We start from the raw sequence: 19,723 nt of genomic DNA on the forward strand, positions 1-19,723 counted from the left end.
GTGCACTTGGCTCATGGGACTGTGAGGCCCATTCTGGCTAGTCAGGCACCTGGGACAGGAGGGCGATTTGATCTCTGGGCCAGGGTAGACCTGTGAGGAGCTTCCTGCAGCCTCACACCATCTCCACAGGCCTGGGACTAGGGTGCATGGCCACTTGGGCCGTGCCTTCCAGGGTGGGACTGGCCTGGCAGAGGTAGATGCTGGGGCACGCGGGCCCTCAGCTGGGGTCTGGAGGCTTGCGCCATGGGCTTGCGGGTGCCAGGTGCCATGGGGGCTGGCCTTCTGACACCAGCTCTTGTTGAAGAGGGTGAGGAAACAGTTTCCTTGCAGAAGCTGAGGTGCCATGCTCGACTGGCACTAACTGGCACTCCCAGCAGGCGGCCACCCCCGGTGATGGTGCCTCAAGCCGGACCTGCTCCCCTTCCTACTCCCAGCTGCAGGCTCAGGAGCCACTCAGAAGCAGCTTCCCACTCACCGGCCAGAAGAGGAAGCCAGAGAACGAGGCTCTTGCTGTGGAGAGGCCCCTCTGTGCCGCTGCCCCCCTGCAGGGGCCTGCCCACGCCAGCAGGCCCAGGTGGCGGACACTGCAGTCTGACGGCCCCTCCCGTGCTCTGTCTAGGTCTGGCCCTCGGTGATGTCCCCACCCGGCAACCCATTGGCATCGTTCTCACAGTGCTGGGAGTAGTGGTCCTGGATTTCAGTGCTGATGCGACCGAAGGGCCCATCCGCGCCTACCTGCTGGATGTGGTGGACAGCGAGGAGCAGGACATGGCCCTCAACATCCATGCCTTCTCTGCTGGTAATGCACCTGCAGCAGGCGGGCTGCCTTCTGTTGTTCGCTAGGCCTCTAGGCAGGGGTGGGCCTCTGCTGCCCTGTGTGCCACCCCAGCGTGATGGAGAGGCAGGAATGGGGACAGAGCATCAGGCTGGGCCTGCTGGGTGCTGTGCTCACCGGGCAGATGGCAGGTCCACACTGATCTCTGTCCTCCAGGCAGTTCACACACTGGGGGTCGCATCCAGTAGAGGGCCCAACCTGTGGTGGTGTCGAATCTGGGTGTAGTTTGCATTTAGCTTATTAGGCAGGGATTTGGAAGGCCGGGTCCTGAGACCAGTGGTCACTGGGTCCCCTGTTGGGTCCCCTGTTTTGTCCCCTTCCCCCCACCCCTCCTGTCTCACTTTCCATCCTAGCCCTTGTCCTGACTCACTCAGGGTGGGCCTGGGGCTGGGGCCCCCACAGCACTCGCTCATCCCTGCCTCTGCCTACCAGGCCTCGGCGGGGCCGTCGGCTATGTGCTGGGTGGACTGGACTGGACGCAGACCTTCCTGGGCAGCTGGTTCCGGACACAGAACCAAGTTCTCTTCTTCTTCGCCGCCATTGTCTTCACGGTGTCCGTGGCCCTGCACGTCCTCAGCATTGAGGAGGAGCAGTACTGCCCCCAGCAGGAGCGTGGCTCCGAGGAGGGCGCCCCGGCCCCCACCGCTGGCCTCACGCAGGACGGGCCCCTGTTCCCAGACGAGGTGCAGTCAGAGCATGAGCTGCCCCTAGACTACCTGGACCTGGACCTGGTACGCAGCAAGAGCGACTCGGTGCTGCACGTGCCGGATGCGGCGCTGGACGTGGAGCCCGAGCTGCTCTTCCTGCACGACATCGAGCCCTCCATCTTCCGGGACACCTCCTGCCCCAACACCCCCCGGAGCACCAGCCAGGAGCTCCTGAAGGCCACACTGCCCCGCCTGTCCACGTTCCTCAGGGAAACCACCAAGGAGGACGAGACCTTGCTCGATAATCACTTGAATGAAGCTAAGGTCCCAAACGGAAGCGGCTCTCCGCCCAGGGACCCCCTTGGCTACGTGAGGGTGGGCGTGAAGCCCTCGGCCACGTCCAGCTCCATGCGTAGGCGCAGGCACGTGTTCCGCCGGCAGGCCTCCAGCACCTTCTCCTACCACGGCAAGATCGGGTCCCACTGCTACCGCTACCGGCGGGCCAACGCCGTGGTGTTGATCAAGCCCTCCCGCAGCATGAGCGACCTGTACGACCTGCAACAGAGGCAGCGGCAGCGCTGTCGGCACCGCAACCAGAGTGGGGCCACCACCTCCAGCGGGGACACAGAGAGCGAGGAGGGCGAGAGCGAGACCACCGTGCGCCTGCTGTGGCTGTCCATGCTCAAGATGCCCAAGGAGCTGAAGCGGCTCTGCCTCTGCCACCTGCTCACCTGGTTCTCAGTCATTGCCGAAGCCGTCTTCTACACCGACTTCATGGGCCAGGTCATCTTCAAAGGGGAACCCAAGGTGAGCACCCTGGACGGGAGCTGACGTGGGGTGGTGGAGGCAGCCTGGCACACTGAGAACGAGGTGCTCTCAGCACGGGGCCTGTGCCATGCCTGCCCTCGCTGCCCCATCCATGTGGTCCAGGCGATGTGCAAGCCCAAAGCAGGTCATGGTGGGCTACGGGGGAGCAGTCGTGCATGCCTGGCCCTCTTACCAGGCAGAAGCACTGTGAGAAGCCCAAATGAGGGATTGCTTCAGCAGCTGTTGCCCTGTACCAAGCTGACCCAAAAGTTCACAGTTCAGTGGACAGTCCCATGTCACTCATGCCAGCCCTGCTGGCAGTTCTTCCAGTCCCTCTGGTGCCAGTGGGGCACACCCTGTGGATGTGTTTGCCACCTGGTCAGGAGGGTCTCAGTGGCCTACACACACCAGGCCCCCATGACCACTCCCTTCCGGGTCTGACCTGTGGCTTCAAGAGGGCAGGATCACTCCTGGGTTTCTGGGCTGCAGAGCCAGATGTGGCCAGGAAGGACCTAAAACCATTTCCCACTGAAATGGGGAAATGGGAAATGAGGTGGGCCCCCTCCTTGCTGGAGTGTGTCTCACTCCTAAAATGCAGTCAGCGGCAGTGGAAATGCAGAATGACCCCTTTGTCCTGAGCAAGCAGCAGATGCCCTACTTACCCAGCCTCCTTCCGAGCAGGCCCCCTCCAACTCGACCGCCTGGCACGCCTACAACGCCGGGGTGAAGATGGGCTGCTGGGGCCTGGTCATTTACGCTGCCACCGGTGCTATTTGCTCAGGTAAGGGGTGCCCAGGTCAGGTAAGCTTTATCCCCTAGAGAGTGCTCAGCCGGCAGACCAGGGGATCCTGCACCTCACAAGGCCCAGGTGTCAGTGGGACCTGACTTCGGCCTGTGCAGGAGAGGAGCTGTGGGACGGCTGCTGCGGCTGTGCTGGGAGGGCTGTTTCTGAGAGCCCTTTGGAGGTTGGCTGTGCTGTCCCCCAGTGCTGTCTGGGGGACAGCACCTCTGCTTAGGCTTCCTGGGTCCTACCAGCTCCTGCCCAGGGCTCAGCAGGAGGAGCAGGGTCCAAGCTAACATGGGCATGAGGCCTCTACCTGTAGGCACAGCTTTCCTGATGGATGGGCTGGGGTGACAGTCACCTGTCCCAACATGCCCACCTTACCTTGGGGACTAGACGTCTTCATGGTCAGGGTCCCTGGCCTACCCACACTGTCTGAACCATGGGGATAGGCCAGCTTCACCCCAGCCTTGGCTGGACTGGAGTGGTCAGCCAGGTGCTGCAGCAGCTAACTGCTGTTGCCACTGCTCTGGAGAGGAATTCCCAGGGGCTTCGGAGGCACCTCTGGAGGCAAGGTCCTGAGACAAAGCCGTGCTGGGGGTCAGGCCAGAGGGGTGTTCTGGCAGTCAGGGAGGCCCAGCGCTGTAGGAAGGACCAGGCACTGGGCCTTGCTGAGGTGCCGGAGCCACTGGGGGCCTGGGCGAACTGAGGCCCTGAGTGTATTCAAGAGAAGGGGGCAGTGGTGGGTGTGACCGGACAGCAAGGGGTCCGTAGGAAGCAGCAGCTCTCCACTGTCCCTGTGGTCCCTCTCTGCAGCCTTGCTACAGAAGTACCTGGACAACTACGACCTGAGCATCAAGGTCATCTACGTGCTGGGGACGCTGGGCTTCTCTGCAGGCACAGCCGTGATGGCCATGTTCCCCAATGTCTATGTGGCCATGGTCACCATCAGCACCATGGGCATTGTCTCCATGAGCATCTCCTACTGCCCCTATGCCCTGCTGGGACACTACCATGACATTAAGGAGGTGCGTCCATCCCTAGGGCTCTGGGGTACGGGTGGCTAAAAGGTGACCTGGGGAGCCATACACCCGTTGGGGGACATCCCCATCCCAGCCTGTGCTCTCCATCTCTGCTCCCAGCAGTCCTCAGCTGCTGCTGACTGGTCAGTCTCTGGACACACAGTCCCTCCAGTGCTGCAGGCCCAGCCCTGCCAGGAGACTTCTGGAAGTGCTCACTGGAGGGTCAGTCGCTGCACTGCTTCACGCTCCCCTCAAGCACAGTCACCTGCCCTACCCTAGCACAGAGTCCATTGTACACCTGCAGCACGGGTGTGGACCGGGACTCTCCAGCACGTGTAGACCCCTTAAGGGGAAAGGAAGGGCTGGCTCCAGCTTCCTAAGCCATCCTGTGTTGACTCCTGATCTCAGTCATCCAGCACAATGGATTTACTGGTTAGATGCATACTGGATACAATGGTAATGAGAATTTAACATTATGTTTCAAGTAAACATTTTAATTAGAATATAACCTGACCACTAAATGAAGCAAGCTGCTTCATGGCTTTTCAGAAGGGAGAACACAGTTGTAGAATCAACCCAGACCAAGAAAGACCACCGCCAGGGCCAGAAACCTCAGCCCCTCCCTTCACCCTGAAGGCGACATGATCCTAACACCATCCTGTCCCGTCTTCCTTGTGACTGGTGCATTGCCAGCAGCCCTTCATGTGTCCTTAATCCCAGTGCCCACAGGCCCTGATGGGCACTTGGGCTCTTCCAGTTATTATTAGCTGTTCCCGATATTGCAGCCACACGTGCCCCTGCCATGCCTTCACATTCCTTCACACCCCACCTGATCCACCTGGAGCAGACAGAATTTGTGTGTGGCTTGAGGTGGAGGAGGGTGCCTGGGCTACTGGCCAGTGGTCTTCCTGTCCCGGGGCAGGTGTGATGCTGGCTTGAGTGAAGCCACTCTGGCTCTTCAGGAGTGTCCTGGCTTCTTCTGACCACTTATTTTTCATCCACTTCTGGGCTTTTTAATCGCGTGCACCTTTGCCTGTACGCATTTGGCAGAGCCAAGCCCTCCTGTGCACAAATACATATTATTCTGTTATGAATTCTTGTAGCTCACATGCAGATTCTTCTGGATTTTCTGCATACAAAACCCATGTCAGCTGTGTGTAATGAGAGTTTTTAGTTCTTCCTTCCTAACCCTTGGTATGTTTTCTTTCTTTTCCTTGCTTTCTGGCCACGACTATTACCTCCAGCATGATGTGATGCTGGGTAGATGTGTCATCAGATTGTTCAGAATACTTCCTCATGACGTAATGTGATAGAACCTGTAGTGATAGCATCGTTATATTCTTGATATTAGTTGTCTGAGAATTGATGGTCTCTTTTCAGGGAGCTTTTGGTATCCTCAGTCCTCTGTTGTATTTCACTTTTTATCTTCTGCTGCTCTTTACTGTCTTTTGCCTTCTGTTATTTCTTGATTTAATGGGCTATTTTCTAATTTCTTTCTTTCATTTGCAGCCCAGTATTTGCATTTTAGGCTATTAATTTCCCTCTACTCACACCTTTAGCTGCCCTCTGTTACATTTTAATACATTGTGTTTTAGTCACTTCAGAGATTTTCCAGTTGTGATGATTTCTGTTCTGAACAATGAATAATTTAGAAATATGTTGATGAATTTCTGACATATGGTGGATTTTCCAGTTTCTAGTGTAATTCCTCAAGGTCAGAAGATATAATCTTACCTGACTTCAGCCCCTAAAATAGAGACTCCCCTGGTGCTTCAGTGTGCCACAAATGTTTATAAACATTCTTTATGCTCTTGGAAAGAAAGTATATTCTGCACTTAGTGCAGTGTTTGTGTCAGTGAGGCGGAGTGGGTTGTTTAACTCTTCCCATTCCTGTTTCCACTAACTTTGTGGTTGGTATATTGAACTCTCCCTCTGTGATCATGGTGCACACCCATCTACAATTGCTGTGCTTTTCATTTTCTTAGTGGACTTTTTTTTCCTTCGGAGGCTTGGTGTGACCACAAGTGCCTATGCACCAGTGTTCATTTATATCTTATTCAGGAAACAGGTGAAGTCCCAGGTCCCATTAGTGTGGTCTTAGTGTCAGGCACGTTCAGAGTGCTGTGGGAAGCATTGGTGTGAGCTGATAGCCCCTGCCCTCCAGCCGTGGGTGGGCAGTTGGCTGTGCTGCCCTTCCCTGGGACTAGAGCCTGGTCCCTAGGGAGCCTGTATTCTGATGGATGGGGTTGGCAAGTCTGCTTCCATGCCTCCCTGCTCCCGGGAGCAAGAACTTTCCAGCTCTCCTGTGTGGTACGGAGTAGGAGCTGGGGTCAGGGAGACACAGGCAGGAGGGGCTACCTGGCAGGTGAGAGGAAGGCAGGACTGTGTATGGACCTCTCAGCTAACAGCCTCACCACTGAAACCCAGCAGAGACTCCCTTCCCCGCAACCCTCATGCTGTGCTCTCTTCTCTTGCAGTATGTCCACCACAGCCCCGGGCACTCCAAGCGCGGGTTTGGCATCGACTGTGCCATCCTCTCCTGCCAGGTCTACATCTCCCAGATCCTGGTGGCATCTGCCCTTGGGGGTGTGGTTGACGCCGTGGGAACTGTGCGTGTCATCCCCATGGTGGCCTCCGTGGGCTCTTTCCTGGGCTTCCTGACGGCCACGTTCCTGGTGATCTACCCCGAGGTGTCAGAGGAGGCCAAGGATGAGCAGAAAGGCCTGTCCTCCCAGCCTGCCACAGAAGGCGAAGGCCGTGGGGGCAGCGAGAAGCCCAGCGTCCTGAAGCTGTCGCGGAAGGAGGGCCTGCAGGGGCTGGTGGAGACCGAGTCTGTGGTCTGAGCAGGCTGTCAGCACGTCCTCACGGAGGCCGTGGGCAGGGACTGTGCTGCCCTGTCCCCACGGTGCCTCCAGGGCAGCGCAGGCAGAGGTCCTTCTCAGAACACAGTCAGAATTCCTTAGTTGTAGGGTAGGTTTGAGCTTTTAGGCAAAAATATCACACTAATTACTTTTTCCACAAGTAAAAAAAAAAAAATCATTTGAAATCTTTTTTTTTTTAATTGAAAAAGATCTTTTAATTTCAGCTCTTTTATTCTGCAGGTATATTATTCTGCATGTTTTTAAATTGTAAAACACAGTATAGTCAATAAGCAATTTAGAAGAAAAGATATTGCATTTCTCAAATTATAATTGAAAATGCAAAAACTCTGATGTCTTGGCATATCTGTCACACTATGTCAGAATCACAGTGCAGCTGATGGGGACATGCACTGGTGCCCACCGGCATGGCCGTCCCACCAGGTCTCGTCACATCTTGTTGGTGCTGCAGCTGTTGGAGGGCATTTTTCTTTATGATTATTTTTAAGTTTTTTTCTCCTTCACAACGGTGGTTTTCCTAGAAGAACAGCGTCTCATCTCTTTCTCAGAGTTGGAGGATCGTGCCTGGGGCGAGCCTGTGCTGGGGCAGCTGCCGGTGCTGGTGGCCACACCCCAGAGCTGGGCGGCCCAGAGGTGGCTGCTGGCAGGAGTGGCATCTGCAAGGGCTGCCTGCAGACACCACCCTGGGATGGACCGTCTAGATCAGCCGGCACCCCTGCGTGTCCTTGTCACCCCTGTCTGGCGCACCCTCCCAGGCTGGCGGCCCACAGGCTACTCCCGGTCGTCACCCTGGGGGCACTCTGTCCTCTACCATGTGCTGGGAGCCCTGGCCGGACTACCTCGAGTGCGGGCAGTGGCCTCGGCCCCCCCGCATGTCAGACTCTGCTGGACCTCGTCTGCCCCCTGGTGGCTTCCTCACTGCTCTCCCGCTCAGCACCGGAAGGGGAACAAGCCCAGGGAGAAGTGTGTCCTTTTCCAGGCCCCCGGTCCCGCGACTCAGCACAGTATTTGTGGTTTCAGCAAAGAAGCAAACCTCGGGCTGTGGGGAAGAAGAGTCGTCAAGTTCAAGCTGCAGCTGTTTGGAAATGTTTTCAAACCACGGGCTCTTTAGTAAAAGCTAAGCAGTTTCTACTCTTGTTTGAAACGGTCCTCCCGGCTGGCCGAGGTCAGGAGAGGCGCCCACAGTCACAGGGAGTCAGACCGTTGCGCTCGCGCTGCCGCCCACGAGCTGCTTTTTAAAAAATAAAGTACTTTAACACGCATGAGAATCATGCAGCAATATGATCATTCTAGAGCATATGTACACATATATTTATACACATATATATTTCAAGATGAAACGAAGCAGTTTTTAAATAAATTACTTGAATTTTCTGTGTACGTAAAGGAATGGCTGTGTCGATGTCCGCAGCAGGCCTCTGGTCTTGCTGTGTCACCTGCCACGGGTGACATTTTGTAGCTCGTATGTTTTGTGTCCAAGAGACAGTCCGGAGCCTGTCAATGGGCTGTGCTCAGGCTGAGGGGCGTTCCACCAGCCGAGGACAGGCTTCCAGCCCCAGACGCTTTCCGTGTGTCTCGAACCTGAGGACTCTTGGCACCTGGTGCTGGGACAGCCGAGGCCCACCGCTGGCAGCACCGCCGGCGTGCCGCCAGCCCCGCCCCAGCCAAGCCCTTCCTACTGGGCCTCCGTCCTTCTCTCAGGGTGATGGGCACTTCGGTGCAACTCGATTCTCTTTAGTGGCTTGGAGCTCGTCGCTGCCCCTTCCTGAGACTTCTGCCTGGGTCGTTGGCTGCAGCCTTGTCTTAGCTGGTCATTCTGCTTGTCCACCCGGTGACTAGGGAACAGGGAGGCCAGTAGTGCTGGATGGGCAGGGACTGATCTGAACCAAGAAGTGGAACAGCCAGACCCAGCACCAGGCCTAGCCAGGAGCTGCGCCCTGTGTCCACTGTCACCCATGCCATCTGAAACTGGTTCACCCACAGCTCTGCCTGGCTAAGGTGTGACTTTTAGGAGTGTGGGGGCTTGGGACGACCACCTGCAGAGTGTCGGCCCTAAGATCCTAGCCTTGACTGTGATCTGAATCGACCACAGAAGATGTCTGTGTTCCAGCACCAGCCTCGTGAGAAACCAGAAAGGAGCCAGCTGTCTGCCCCTAGTGACACCTGGCACAGCTGAGCTAAGCTGAGCTTAACTAGAGCTGTAGCCCTTGAGCTATTTGCCACCAGAGTCTGTTCCTATGGGCCTGGTCAGTGTGTAGGACCCTGGCTCAGTTCCTAGGGTCAGTGGTGGTCACTTTCCAGGTTCCCCACGGTAGGTAGATGTGGGTGACCTGGAGCCCCAAGCTGTGGGCGCGGGTCTGGTCTGGGCACAGAAGGACTGAGTAGCCAAATCCTTGTGCCTTGGCCCCTCCCTGGGACGAGATGATTGCACCGTTGGACCAGCCTGAGGCTGTCAGCATTGGTGCCTGTTCTTAAGAGCTGAGGAGAAGGCCAGGCTGGCTGTGCCTGCTGCTTCAGGGGGCACACTGGCCTAGCGCTCTTGTGCCCCCCCCATACCTCAGACTCAGAAGGCAGGGGCAAGGTGGGAATGCTGCAGGCACCTCATCTGCGGCCTCTTAACTTGAAAGACCTGGGCCTAGGGGACTGGCAGGGCCTTGCAGGTGCCTGCCTGCTCATGGCACGTGCAGAGGACACGAGGTGGAGTGAGCCCTGTAGCACCCTCGGGTTTGGGCTGGGTCAGCCCCTGGCCACAGTGCCCCTGAGCACTCAGGGGAGCAGGGTTTCAGCAGCTGAGCGCTGTGTGATGCATGTGGACTCCTTCCCCAAGTAGGGTAGCCTTGGTCTGATCTGCGTTTTTGTGTCCTCTAAAAAGTCAACTAGAGTAGAGAGTCTTACTCAGGTGCCTCTTAACATGTGGCAGAAGTTTCCAGCACAGGAATGCAGCTGGTAGGAAGGGGCGAAGCAGGCCTGGGCTGCTGTGGCAGCCTCCGCTGGCTCCCCGTGTTGGCAGAATGGCTCTGTGACAGGCTGGTAGCTGCAGAGCTGGCGGAGGGTGTGCTGTTCCCCTTCTCTTGGCCTGTGCAGGGGTCTTAGCTGTGCTGACATTGATCACCACATTTAGACAGCTTTGGGGCCCCAGCCAGGGCCAGGCCCGGGGGAGGCACTGTGTCCAGTCATGTCCCCCGTGCGAGGCAGGACGGCTACACCCTCCTCAGATCAGCAGCAGCTTCTGGCAGGGCTCAGGATGCTTCTGGAAGGCTCTGGGTGGGAGAGGCAGCTCTGCGATGGCCGGCCAACACCTTGAGCCCCTGCTGCCCGTGGTGCCAGTGGCCCATTGAGGAGCACCGAGTCCAGCCACTCCTCGTGGCGTGTGTGGCCGTGACCCACCTCGTGGCTGTGCGCACTGGCACTGGCTGGCCTCAGGAAGGAGGCGCTCCATCCCCCTGAGCTGCCGTCGCCTTTAGCCACCAGAACCAAGCGCGCGAGTCGCTGCCAGAAACAGCCTCATCTGTCTTGGTGCATCTCAGGTCGCTTCGGAGACTCAAGTCTCCCTGCGCACGTCCAGCCTGTGTCCAGCTGGGCCTCCACAGGCCTATCAGGAGCGGCCTGCTTCCGAGAGCTCCTGGGGACTGCCAGCACCACCTGGGAGTGCTGTCCGCTCAGTTCCAGGTCGAACTGGTCCTGGCACAAGTGGTGCCTTGGGGCCAAGCCTCCGCAGCCCTGGCCGCCACCTCACGTGAAGCCAGCATCGCATCCTAGCCAGAGCCCTAGCCCGGGTGGCCCCTTGGTCTGCCCTTGCTCAGACCTCTAGGAGAGCCTGGGCCTCCTCCTGGGGGCTTCTACCGCCCTCCCTGGAGCTGATGCGGCGATCGCTGTGTGCGTCGGACTGAGACTGTCCTTCAGTAGCAGGATGGTCTGTCTGTCTGAAGTACCAACAGCAGAGAGACTCCCCAAGCCCCTCGGAACGCAACGATTTAGTTCCATTGTGAACTGGCCACAGGACAACTTCTTTATCAACTTATTAAGTTGGAACACTGTAATAGCTCTTGCTGATTTTAGCAATGGTTTGAGTGTGTGTTAAACACATGATGTTATATTTTATGAGGAAAAGGGATTATAAAGAGTAAAGTCACACGTGACTTAGTTTCTTCTCCCGTGTGCCTGCTCTCCGCAGAGCCTGGGTTTCCTTGTTCTTGACGACACTTCTTGCATGTGCAGGGCTGCAGCTCTGGCCTCCTGCAGAGGCACCTGTGCCGAGGCCGGCGCCCCACCTCTGTTACTCTGATACTCTGAATAAACCTTCCCTCTGAGCTATCGATGTGAGTTTCTCTGTAATTTTCCCGTGGTTGCCCTCTGCCCTCCTTGGGCCTGAGGAGCAGGGAGAAAGGCTGCAGCCAGGGCTGAGAGTAGGGGTGGGCACCAGGAAGGCCTGTTTCCTGAGTCCCCTAGCTGCAGACCTGGGCCCACCTCTGAGGCCCCTGCTCTGCTTCTGCCTGCAGGTGAGGGCACAGCTCTGCAGCCTGCCAGGCTCAGACCCCACCTTGAGGTCTGTTCCAGTGGGCTGGTGGTGGAGGGGCTGGAAGGTCGCAGACGCCCCCCGGAGAGAGCTTCTGAGGGAACCGAGGTCTGCTTGACCAGCCAAGCCAGAATGGGGGCAGTAGGTGACCCTTGGTGGCCCCTGATGCACACAGGGTCCTGGGGCAGAAAACGCCATCTGGGTCTTCTGGCAACCCACAAAGAGGGCTGGCAATGTCACAGCCAGTTGGGAGCTGGTTGGATTTGAACCACAATGCACCCAGCTGCCGGGCGGGGTTGGGGGTTGGGGTCACAGAGCGACCCAAGGCCCTGACACGGCACGGGTCCACACCCCCAGGGTGGGTTTCTCTGGGCTGCTTCCCCTGGGCACGCCCATGTAGGGGACCCACGTGGCAGGACAGAGTGGGTCACACCAGCTGGGTGTGCATGAGACCCTGGGCACCCCCTACTGCACAGAGCTGTGGCCACACCTGGCCCAGAGGGTGCCGAGGGGGCCTCCTCTGCAGCACACCTCACACCCCAACTTGGGGAGACCCAGGTAGCACACCCAGAGGTCCAGGGAGCGCAACTCAAGCTCAGAGGGGACAAACAGGCTACCGAGTGGCAAGGAGCAATCAATCGTGCAGCCAACTGGTGCCCCAAGCCCCTTCCATCCTGCACCACCTTCACATCTTTGCACGTAAAATAATGTTAAAAATAAGTTTTTTGTTTTACAAAAATCAGACACTCTAGTTCTGCACTGTGCAGCTTCTGGGTTTGGCCACAGCCCTGTGCCTTTACCAGCTGCTTCGCATCACACATAGTTGGTTAGGGTTTTGTGCTTAGTTGAGGTTAGTTTACACACAGGAAAACCAACAGGTGTGGAGTATGCGATTCTGTGCATTTCAAGAAATGGGTGACCTGTGGAACTGACTCCCACTGCTGAGGACCTAAGGATTCCCCCAAGTCCAGCCAGGCATGAATCCAACCACTTCGGTGAGTGCTACCTGTTCTGTGTCAGTGGTGAGTGAGTGGGTCTGTGTTTTCTTTTGTGTTCACCATTTTTTGTTATTTGTTTTTTTGTCTGTGTTCTCCAAAAGTCTTCATCTGCACTAGGTTGCAAAAATATTCTGTGTTAATTTCTAGAACTTCTGGTTTTACATTTATATCCATGAACATCCTTGGATTAAATTTTATGTATTAAATTTTATGTGTGGAGAAGTTTGAGCTTCTCTTTTCCACATCCTTCTCCTTTCTTCATTATCTAATTGTGGCAGCACTATTTATTGAACAGATTTTCTCACTGAAATGTCTGTTCAATACATGTCTTGAATTTTTTCTTTTTGTCCAGTCAACTGACTGCTGACTTGTGCTAGACCCTATGTTTCTGTTCTGTTGGTCTACTTCTCATGCTGAATCCTACATTATCTTAATTCCTGTAGATTTTTGGTAAAGACTTAAGATAATGTAATGTGAGTTCCCTATATCTGATCATTTTTTAAAAGATGAATTCTTCTACCTGTCTTTCCCATGTGTTTTATAATTGAATTCTAATTTCATTTTTTTCAATTGTGTTAGGGTTTTCATTGGGATTAAATTGAAGCTATTGGTCAATCTGGAGAAAACTAACTTCTACATGATATTCAATCATCCAATCCATGAACATGGTATATCTTTCATTCATTAAGGTCTTTTAAATTCTTTCAGCAATGTTTTCAAGGTTTCGGTGTACAGGTATTTCACATCTTTAAACTTATTTCTATTTGATGTGTTTTTAAAGCTATTGTAAGTAGTATTATAAATTCTCCCCATTGTCCACTGTTAGAATATAAAAATACAAGGATTATTGTACATTGACCTTGTATCCATCTGTCCTAAGTGGTTTTTCTCTAGTTTTTAGAATAGATTCTTTAGGATTTATGTAAGCACTCATGTTGTCTGTGAGAAAAGACAGTTTACCTCTTGCAGCTATCTTTATGCCCTGGAGTTTTTCTTTCTTTGCTGTGGCTGGTGCCTCCAGTATCATGCTGAAGGGAGCTCAGAGTTCTCTTTACAGGAAGTTGTGTTTACCACAAAGCATCCTTGCCACTTTCCCGATCTTAGGGGGAAGGAGTTAATCTTTCCCCATTAATATGGTGTTTACTGTATGCTTCTTATAGGTGCTTTTTATCTATCTTATGAGCTTCCTTTATTAGTTTCCAAGGTTTTTAAAATCATGAACTAATATTTTGTTTTTCTGCATTTAATGACATGCTCATTATGGTTTCTCTTTGTTCTAGTAATATGCTACATTGATTGATTTTGAATGTTAATTTAACCTATGTTTTCCAATTCCACCTGATTGTGATATATTAACCTTTTAAAATATTGCTGGATTCAGTTTGCTCATTTTTTTTGAGAACTTTGCATCTATATTCCTGAAAGAGGATTAATCTGTAATTTTTATTTTCCTGTCTTTGTCAGGTTTATTACAAGGTCATGCTGGTGTCCTACAGTGAGCTAGCAAGTGTTCTCTCCTCTATTATTTCATACTTATGAGTTTGTTAGGATTTGCTGATAAAACCAACAGAGCTTAGAGTTTTCTTTACAGGAAGTTGTTTTTACCACAAAGTCAATTTCATTTGTAGATATACAACTATTTAGGTTTCCTATTCCTCCTGGTGTTGGTTTCATAGTTTTTCAAGAAATCCGCACTTTCCACCTAAGTGAGCCATCTGCTCTCCTGTGATGTCTGCAAGGCCTTTGCCCCTTTCATTCCTGCTGTTGGCCATTTGTGTACATGTGTGTGCTCTCTCTAAATATGTGTTATATGTGCATTTTTTCCCTTGAGAATCTTGATAGTTTATTAGTCTTTACAGAATGAACTTTGGATTTGTTTTTTCCCTTTTGTTTATTTTTATTTCCCTCCTGCCCCAGGACACAGGCTAAGAGGCAGGGGCTGCTGACTCTCAGAACCACCCGTCTCCAACCCCGTAAGAGCTAGAAGTCTGGCTGACAGGAACACCCCTCGGAGCCTGACCAGCCCTGAGGCCTCAGAAAACCACAAGACTTCTTGAATGAGGAGCGGGTGCACCCTGCCACCTGCCACTTGCTCTCAGTGCTGGAGCCAGGGTTCCCTGACGTGTCATGTGGGGACGGTGCTCCTAGATGTGGGCGTTCTGAGCACTACGCACAACAGTGCATCGAAAAAGCCTGGTGGGCCCTGGCCAGAGCCTGCTCTCCAGGGCAGCTGTGTGATGCGTGACCACGATGGGGCCTTAATTCCTCACAGTCCTGGAGGCTGCAGGTGTGAAACTGAGGTGTGCGTGTTGGTGTGTACGCATGGGTGTGCGTGCATGTGGGTGTGGGGTGTGGGGGTGGGTGTGCGTGTGGGCATGGTGGCCCACCCACTCTGAGGGCTCTGGGCCGAGCTCTCCTGCCCCTGTGAGCTCCTGTGGCTCCAGGCTGGCTTGGCTGGCTCTGCGCCCTCTGCTGCACCCACATGTGGCCTCTCCCTGTGTCCCTGTCCCCTCCTCCTCAGGCCACTTGCCAGTGCTCACATCTGAGATCCTTCATTACATCTACAAAGACACTTTCTCCAAATAAGGTTCAGACGTGGCCATGTTTTCCTGATGTCATCCAACCCCCCCGCCAGGAGCTTTCTGCTTTACTTGATCTTTTTTCATATGCTCCCTCTGTGTCCAGCAACGAGGCCCAAACCTCCACACCACATTTCAGGAATGAAATCCCAATCACGGGATAAAAATATGCACAGGCCCTCCTTGCAAATGTTGACTTAGTGGGCAAAGCAGCCCTGGACAGTTCCTGGTGCCCAGCAGTGGACCCTGCTGCCATCAAGGTGCACTTTCCATCCCAGCCAGCGCCCAGCAAGGACCACTTGCGTAAGCGTGGTGGCCGCTCGCTGCAGCCCACTGTCCCCGACTCCTGTGCTTAGCATTTCTTCTTACATAAATGACGACCTTGTAAAAGCCTCTGGTTCTGCACTGGTTGTTTGAAGCACAGTCACTGCCACGTACAGTCTTGGAAATCATCACCACCAAGCCACAACAAAATAGCTTGTCTGCTGCTTGGAATGAACCAAGAGCAAATTCAAAATGGTCCTGCACTGCTTTGAAGATCTCTTCCACTGACTGGTGGCAGAAATAAACTGGACACCAGCATTTATTAAATAATTTATTTTTCACACACTGAAAATACCTGGTTCCATGTGGATTAAATAATCATTAATGTATTTCTGACAGACTTTCACTGTACATTTACACATGTTTACAAAAGTAAAACTCAACCCCTGGCCTCGGCCATCGGCCAAGTCCTCCTCGCAGACGTCAGGAGCACCCCAGAAGCACAGAGGAGCAGGGCTGTGGCCCCGGGCCTTCCTCTGAACCACGTTCCAGGACATTGTAAAGCTGGCGGCTCTGTAAAACCACACCTTGGGTACATTCTGACCAGGGATGTGGGTCTTCCAGAATGTAGATCCAGCCATGGTCTGGGGCTCGTGTTCACGTGGAGTCCCTGGTCTGCCAAAGCATGGCCCTCGTCCAGGAGGCCATGGACCCTGAGCAACCAATCAGCAGGCAAGATCTGGCATGGTGTCCAGCTGAAGTCCTGAAAGCCCAGGGAGAGTGCCCAGAGGCCCCATGGCCGAGCCCATGGGCAGGTCCACAGGGGACAGGCCACATGCCTTCATAATGTGCCATGGACAAATGCTCTCTCTGCATCCAGCAACGAGGCCCAAACCTTCACATGACATTTCAGGAATGAAATCTCAATCACAGGATAAAAATATGCACAGGCCCTCCTTGCAAATGTTGACTTACTGACAACTGATCAGGCGTCACCGGCAAGCCCTACACGGCGTGCCCGGGAGGCCCAGTGCCCGGGAGAGGCAGGACTGGTGAGGAAATGGCCATGGGCGGAGCCTTTGGTAAAGCAGTCTCTGGGTTTCTTCATTATGGAAATTTTACACTAACAAGAAAAAGAACAGCTTGCCCCAGCTGTCCCACCAGTCTGGACAAACCTGATCACAGCACTGTCCCTGCCCCTCGGGCACCCCTAGCCACCTGCTCTGAGAGGGGACAGGCTGGGTCTCCATGGAACCAGCAGGCCCGGGGAGGCTGCAGCCCTTGGTGCTCCGCCACGCACCCACCACCCCACTGTGAAGCCCACGTGACCCATGGCCTGGACCAGCGAAGCACAAGAGGGGCGAAGTCCACCTTGAGGGCCACAGGCCAGCGTGGTCAGCTCTGGGCTCCAGGGCTGTACCTGGTCATGGGTTCTGGAACTTGGCTGACAACACAGGCAGCCTCTGGGCAGAGGTGGTGGCCAAGGGGATGTGGCGGCCAGCCTGAGCATGCCCACCACATGGACCGTCCTCAGCACTGGAGAGCCCAGAGACACGTGGGCCCCGGGCTCACCGCTGGCCCCTGCCACTGCCCCTGCCCCTGCCCTGTCCTGCGCTGGGGGCCCGCTCCCCTACCCTCAGGCTCCTGCTGCTGGGAAGGCTGCAGAGAGGTACTGGCCCTGCCCAGGGTGGCCAGCGGATCCTCTGCCTTTAGTCCACCTGCCAGATGGCGATCTTGCCCTCCTCCTGGCCAGAGCCACTCAGCACGTATCTGTCCTCGGCAGAGCACAGGGTCCTCACGGTGTCTGCGTGTGCCACCAGCTCCTTTTCCACCATCTTCCTCTGCACATCGACCACGTAGATTTTCCCCTTGGGCTTTCCCTGCGACAGTCCCCTGCCGCCCACCCAGATCTGCAGAGAAACAGGAGGCATGTCAGCCAGGAGATGAGCCCCCTGGAAGGTGTGCGCGTGGCCCAGTCCTGGACTCTGCACCCCAAAGCTGGCATCCCTCCTGGACAGGCTGCCCATGGACCTCAAGGACACAACCCAGGGAGGGATCTTCTCAGGCCTTCCGGCACAGGGACCACGTGGCACGGCCAACGCGCTATGTACTTGAAGTGTGCTAAGATCTGCGTTCTCACCCTCACCGCCCGGGCCTGAGGGCAGAGGTCTGATGAGCTCTGTGTTCAAGCCCAGGATGCAGCCATCCGTGGTGACCGCCCTGGGACATCACACCTTGGAACCCAAGGACACTGCTGGCCCTCATTGGAGACCCCGCAAGGAAAGGCGGGGGTGGCAGGAGGCCGGCAGGCCTTCCCAGGCTCACCTGCCTCTTCACCAGGAGCATGCAGCTGACCTGGGAGCAGTCCTGCAGGCGCACCGTCTGCGGCGGCTGGGCCAGGTCCCGCAGGCTCCAGACATAAACCTCGCTGTGCCCCACGCAGGCCGCCCAGAGCTGCTCCTGCTGGAATGGAAGTCCCCGTGAGCCGTGGCCAGGGCCACCTGGCCCAAGATGGCCGGCACCGCGGCTGCACAGTACCTCGGGGAGGAGCTGGAAGCCCACAAAAGAGGTGCGAGTCTCCTTAAAGTTCTCATCGATGCGCAGCTCCCGGCGGAGGAGGCCCTGCAGGGTCAGCACCATGATGCTGCCGCTGGTGCCTGCAGAGGAGAGCAGAGGGAGGACCAGGTGGGGACAGCGCAGCCGGCTGCCGCCTCCCGCCAAGGATGCTGCCCGTGGGTGGGCGTTCCGTTGCTCCGCACAGCAACACTGGTGGCTGTGAGCCCGTTTTGTTTTTGTTTTTGTTTGGTGCTGGGAATCGAACCCAGGGCCTCATGCTTGCAAGGCAAGCACTCTACCGACAGCTATCTCCCCAGCCCCGTGAGCCTGTTTCTACCAGGGGATTTGGCCAGAATGTGGGGCCCTCTGGAGGCCTTGCAGGGAGGGGCGGTCGCCAGAAGCCCAAGCAGACCCCAGCCCCTTAGTGATGTCCGAGCTTTCCTCTGCAGAGCGCATCCCTGCGCACGGCTCAGCCGTGCCCTGCAGGCCAGCAGTGTCCACACCTCTGTGAGCTCCCAGCCATCCAAACCAGCCCGGAGGGGGCGCCAGCCGGTCCTGCTAGGCAGGAGTTGACGTGGTGGAGCCGCCGCACCGCGTCACGCCAGAGCCCTCGTGAGCACTGCAGGCGGGTTCGTAGGCAAGAGGCCTGGGCAGACCCGTGCTGGGAGACAGGCCCAGGAGCCAGCGGAGGCACTGCCGCTCGCAATGCCGGAGCTCCCACCACAGGGACCCGACTGCAGGCCCCCAGCTGCCAGCCTCACCTGACAAGCGGGCACTCGGCCCTTGGCCAGACGGATGGTGCGGGGACTCACCAGGGTTCTCCTCTCCCCGCTCTCAGCCTGGCTGGCAGCTGCCTCTCCTATACCCTCCGGGACGCCTCTGTCCAGGTGCCATCACCCGCCTGACTGACTAGTGGGAGCCAGAACCCCAGGAGGCTCCTGTGGCAGGGGCCCCAGCTGTCCGCCGCTGTGGGAGCTTCAGCCCCCATCAACGCTGCACAGGCCCAGGGGGCAGGGCTCAGCACGGACATAGCTGCAGGCGGGACTCTGCTGTCCCAGGGTGGGCCTGGCATACAGGGACAGTCCAGGTGAGGGCACAAGGAAGTTAGGAGAGAAACACAGTCCTCCAAACAAAAACCAACCGGAGGTTCTAGAACGGAAGTGAAAATTCACCAGGAGGTTTACAAGCAGACAGGACACAAGGATGTTTCCAACCACTGCAGTTTGGGCCTGGAATTTCCCAAAGGCCCACATGTGGAAGGCCCGGTCCTCAGCCTGTGCTGGGGCCTGACGGAAGGAGAGTGGGTCGCTGCGGGGTGCCTCGAGGGCAGGCCTCAGGCCCCTCCTGCCTCACTCCACAGTGTGTAGAACAGACTTCTTGGACTGTGCCTGCCCCAAGCTATCCACATTATAACGCAGCAGTCTGCCCGAGCTACTCCATTTTGAGGACAAGTGCAAAGTAGATGCCTCTACCTGGTCTGTGCAGGTGAGCAACCACTGTGTGCCCGGCACAACCCCAAGGCACAGGTCAAGACAACTGATTCACACAAAGGTATCAGACTGGATCCGGAGCACGTGGACATGGGGCCAGGCAAACCCCACCAGGAGCACAGACGTGCAAGGTTTTTCTTGTTGTTTTGTTTTGCTACCAGGAATCGAACCCAGGGGTGCGTGACCACTGAGCCACCTCCCCAGCCCTTTTCATATTTTAGAGACAGGGCCTCACTAAGTTGCTGAGGCTGGTCTCCAACTTGCAATCCTCCTGTCTCAGCTTCCCAAGCACTGGGTTTACAGGCATGTGCCACTGCACCCAGCTCAGACATCAGATGCAACCCCCTCA

General features: G+C 55.7%; 2 protein-coding genes across 12 annotated transcripts in view; one reads left to right on the plus strand and one right to left on the minus strand.

The window, feature by feature from the left end:
• The window catches only part of Slc45a4 (solute carrier family 45 member 4), a 73,265-nt gene extending 61,986 nt beyond the window's left edge, over positions 1 to 11,279 (plus strand). For 5 of the 6 annotated variants that reach the window (XM_047563763.1, XM_047563741.1, XM_047563745.1 and 2 more), the window contains 5 exons: positions 620 to 799; positions 1,268 to 2,289; positions 2,971 to 3,070; positions 3,887 to 4,098; positions 6,570 to 11,279. In XM_047563763.1, coding sequence (XP_047419719.1) covers positions 620 to 799; positions 1,268 to 2,289; positions 2,971 to 3,070; positions 3,887 to 4,098; positions 6,570 to 6,935 — 1,880 coding nt within the window. In that variant the 3' untranslated portion in view covers positions 6,936 to 11,279. The remainder of the gene's footprint in view (positions 1 to 619; positions 800 to 1,267; positions 2,290 to 2,970; positions 3,071 to 3,886; positions 4,099 to 6,569) is intronic. The other variant, XM_047563771.1, reaches the window with a different exon arrangement.
• A 4,373-nt stretch (positions 11,280 to 15,652) lies between these two features.
• Positions 15,653 to 19,723, minus strand: part of Dennd3 (DENN domain containing 3) — a 46,507-nt gene continuing 42,436 nt past the window's right edge. For 3 of the 6 annotated variants that reach the window (XM_047540268.1, XM_047540258.1, XM_047540305.1), the window contains 2 exons: positions 17,654 to 17,791; positions 15,653 to 17,238 (listed from right to left, as the gene is read on the minus strand). In XM_047540268.1, coding sequence (XP_047396224.1) covers positions 16,859 to 17,238; positions 17,654 to 17,791 — 518 coding nt within the window. In that variant the 3' untranslated portion in view covers positions 15,653 to 16,858. Of the gene's footprint in view, positions 17,239 to 17,653; positions 17,792 to 17,866; positions 17,986 to 19,723 lie in introns of all 6 variants that reach the window. The other 3 variants (XM_047540296.1, XM_047540277.1, XM_047540287.1) reach the window with 2 other exon arrangements.

The sequence above is a fragment of the Sciurus carolinensis genome, chromosome 1, assembly GCF_902686445.1.
Source record: "Sciurus carolinensis chromosome 1, mSciCar1.2, whole genome shotgun sequence".
Taxonomy (NCBI): domain Eukaryota; kingdom Metazoa; phylum Chordata; class Mammalia; order Rodentia; family Sciuridae; genus Sciurus; species Sciurus carolinensis.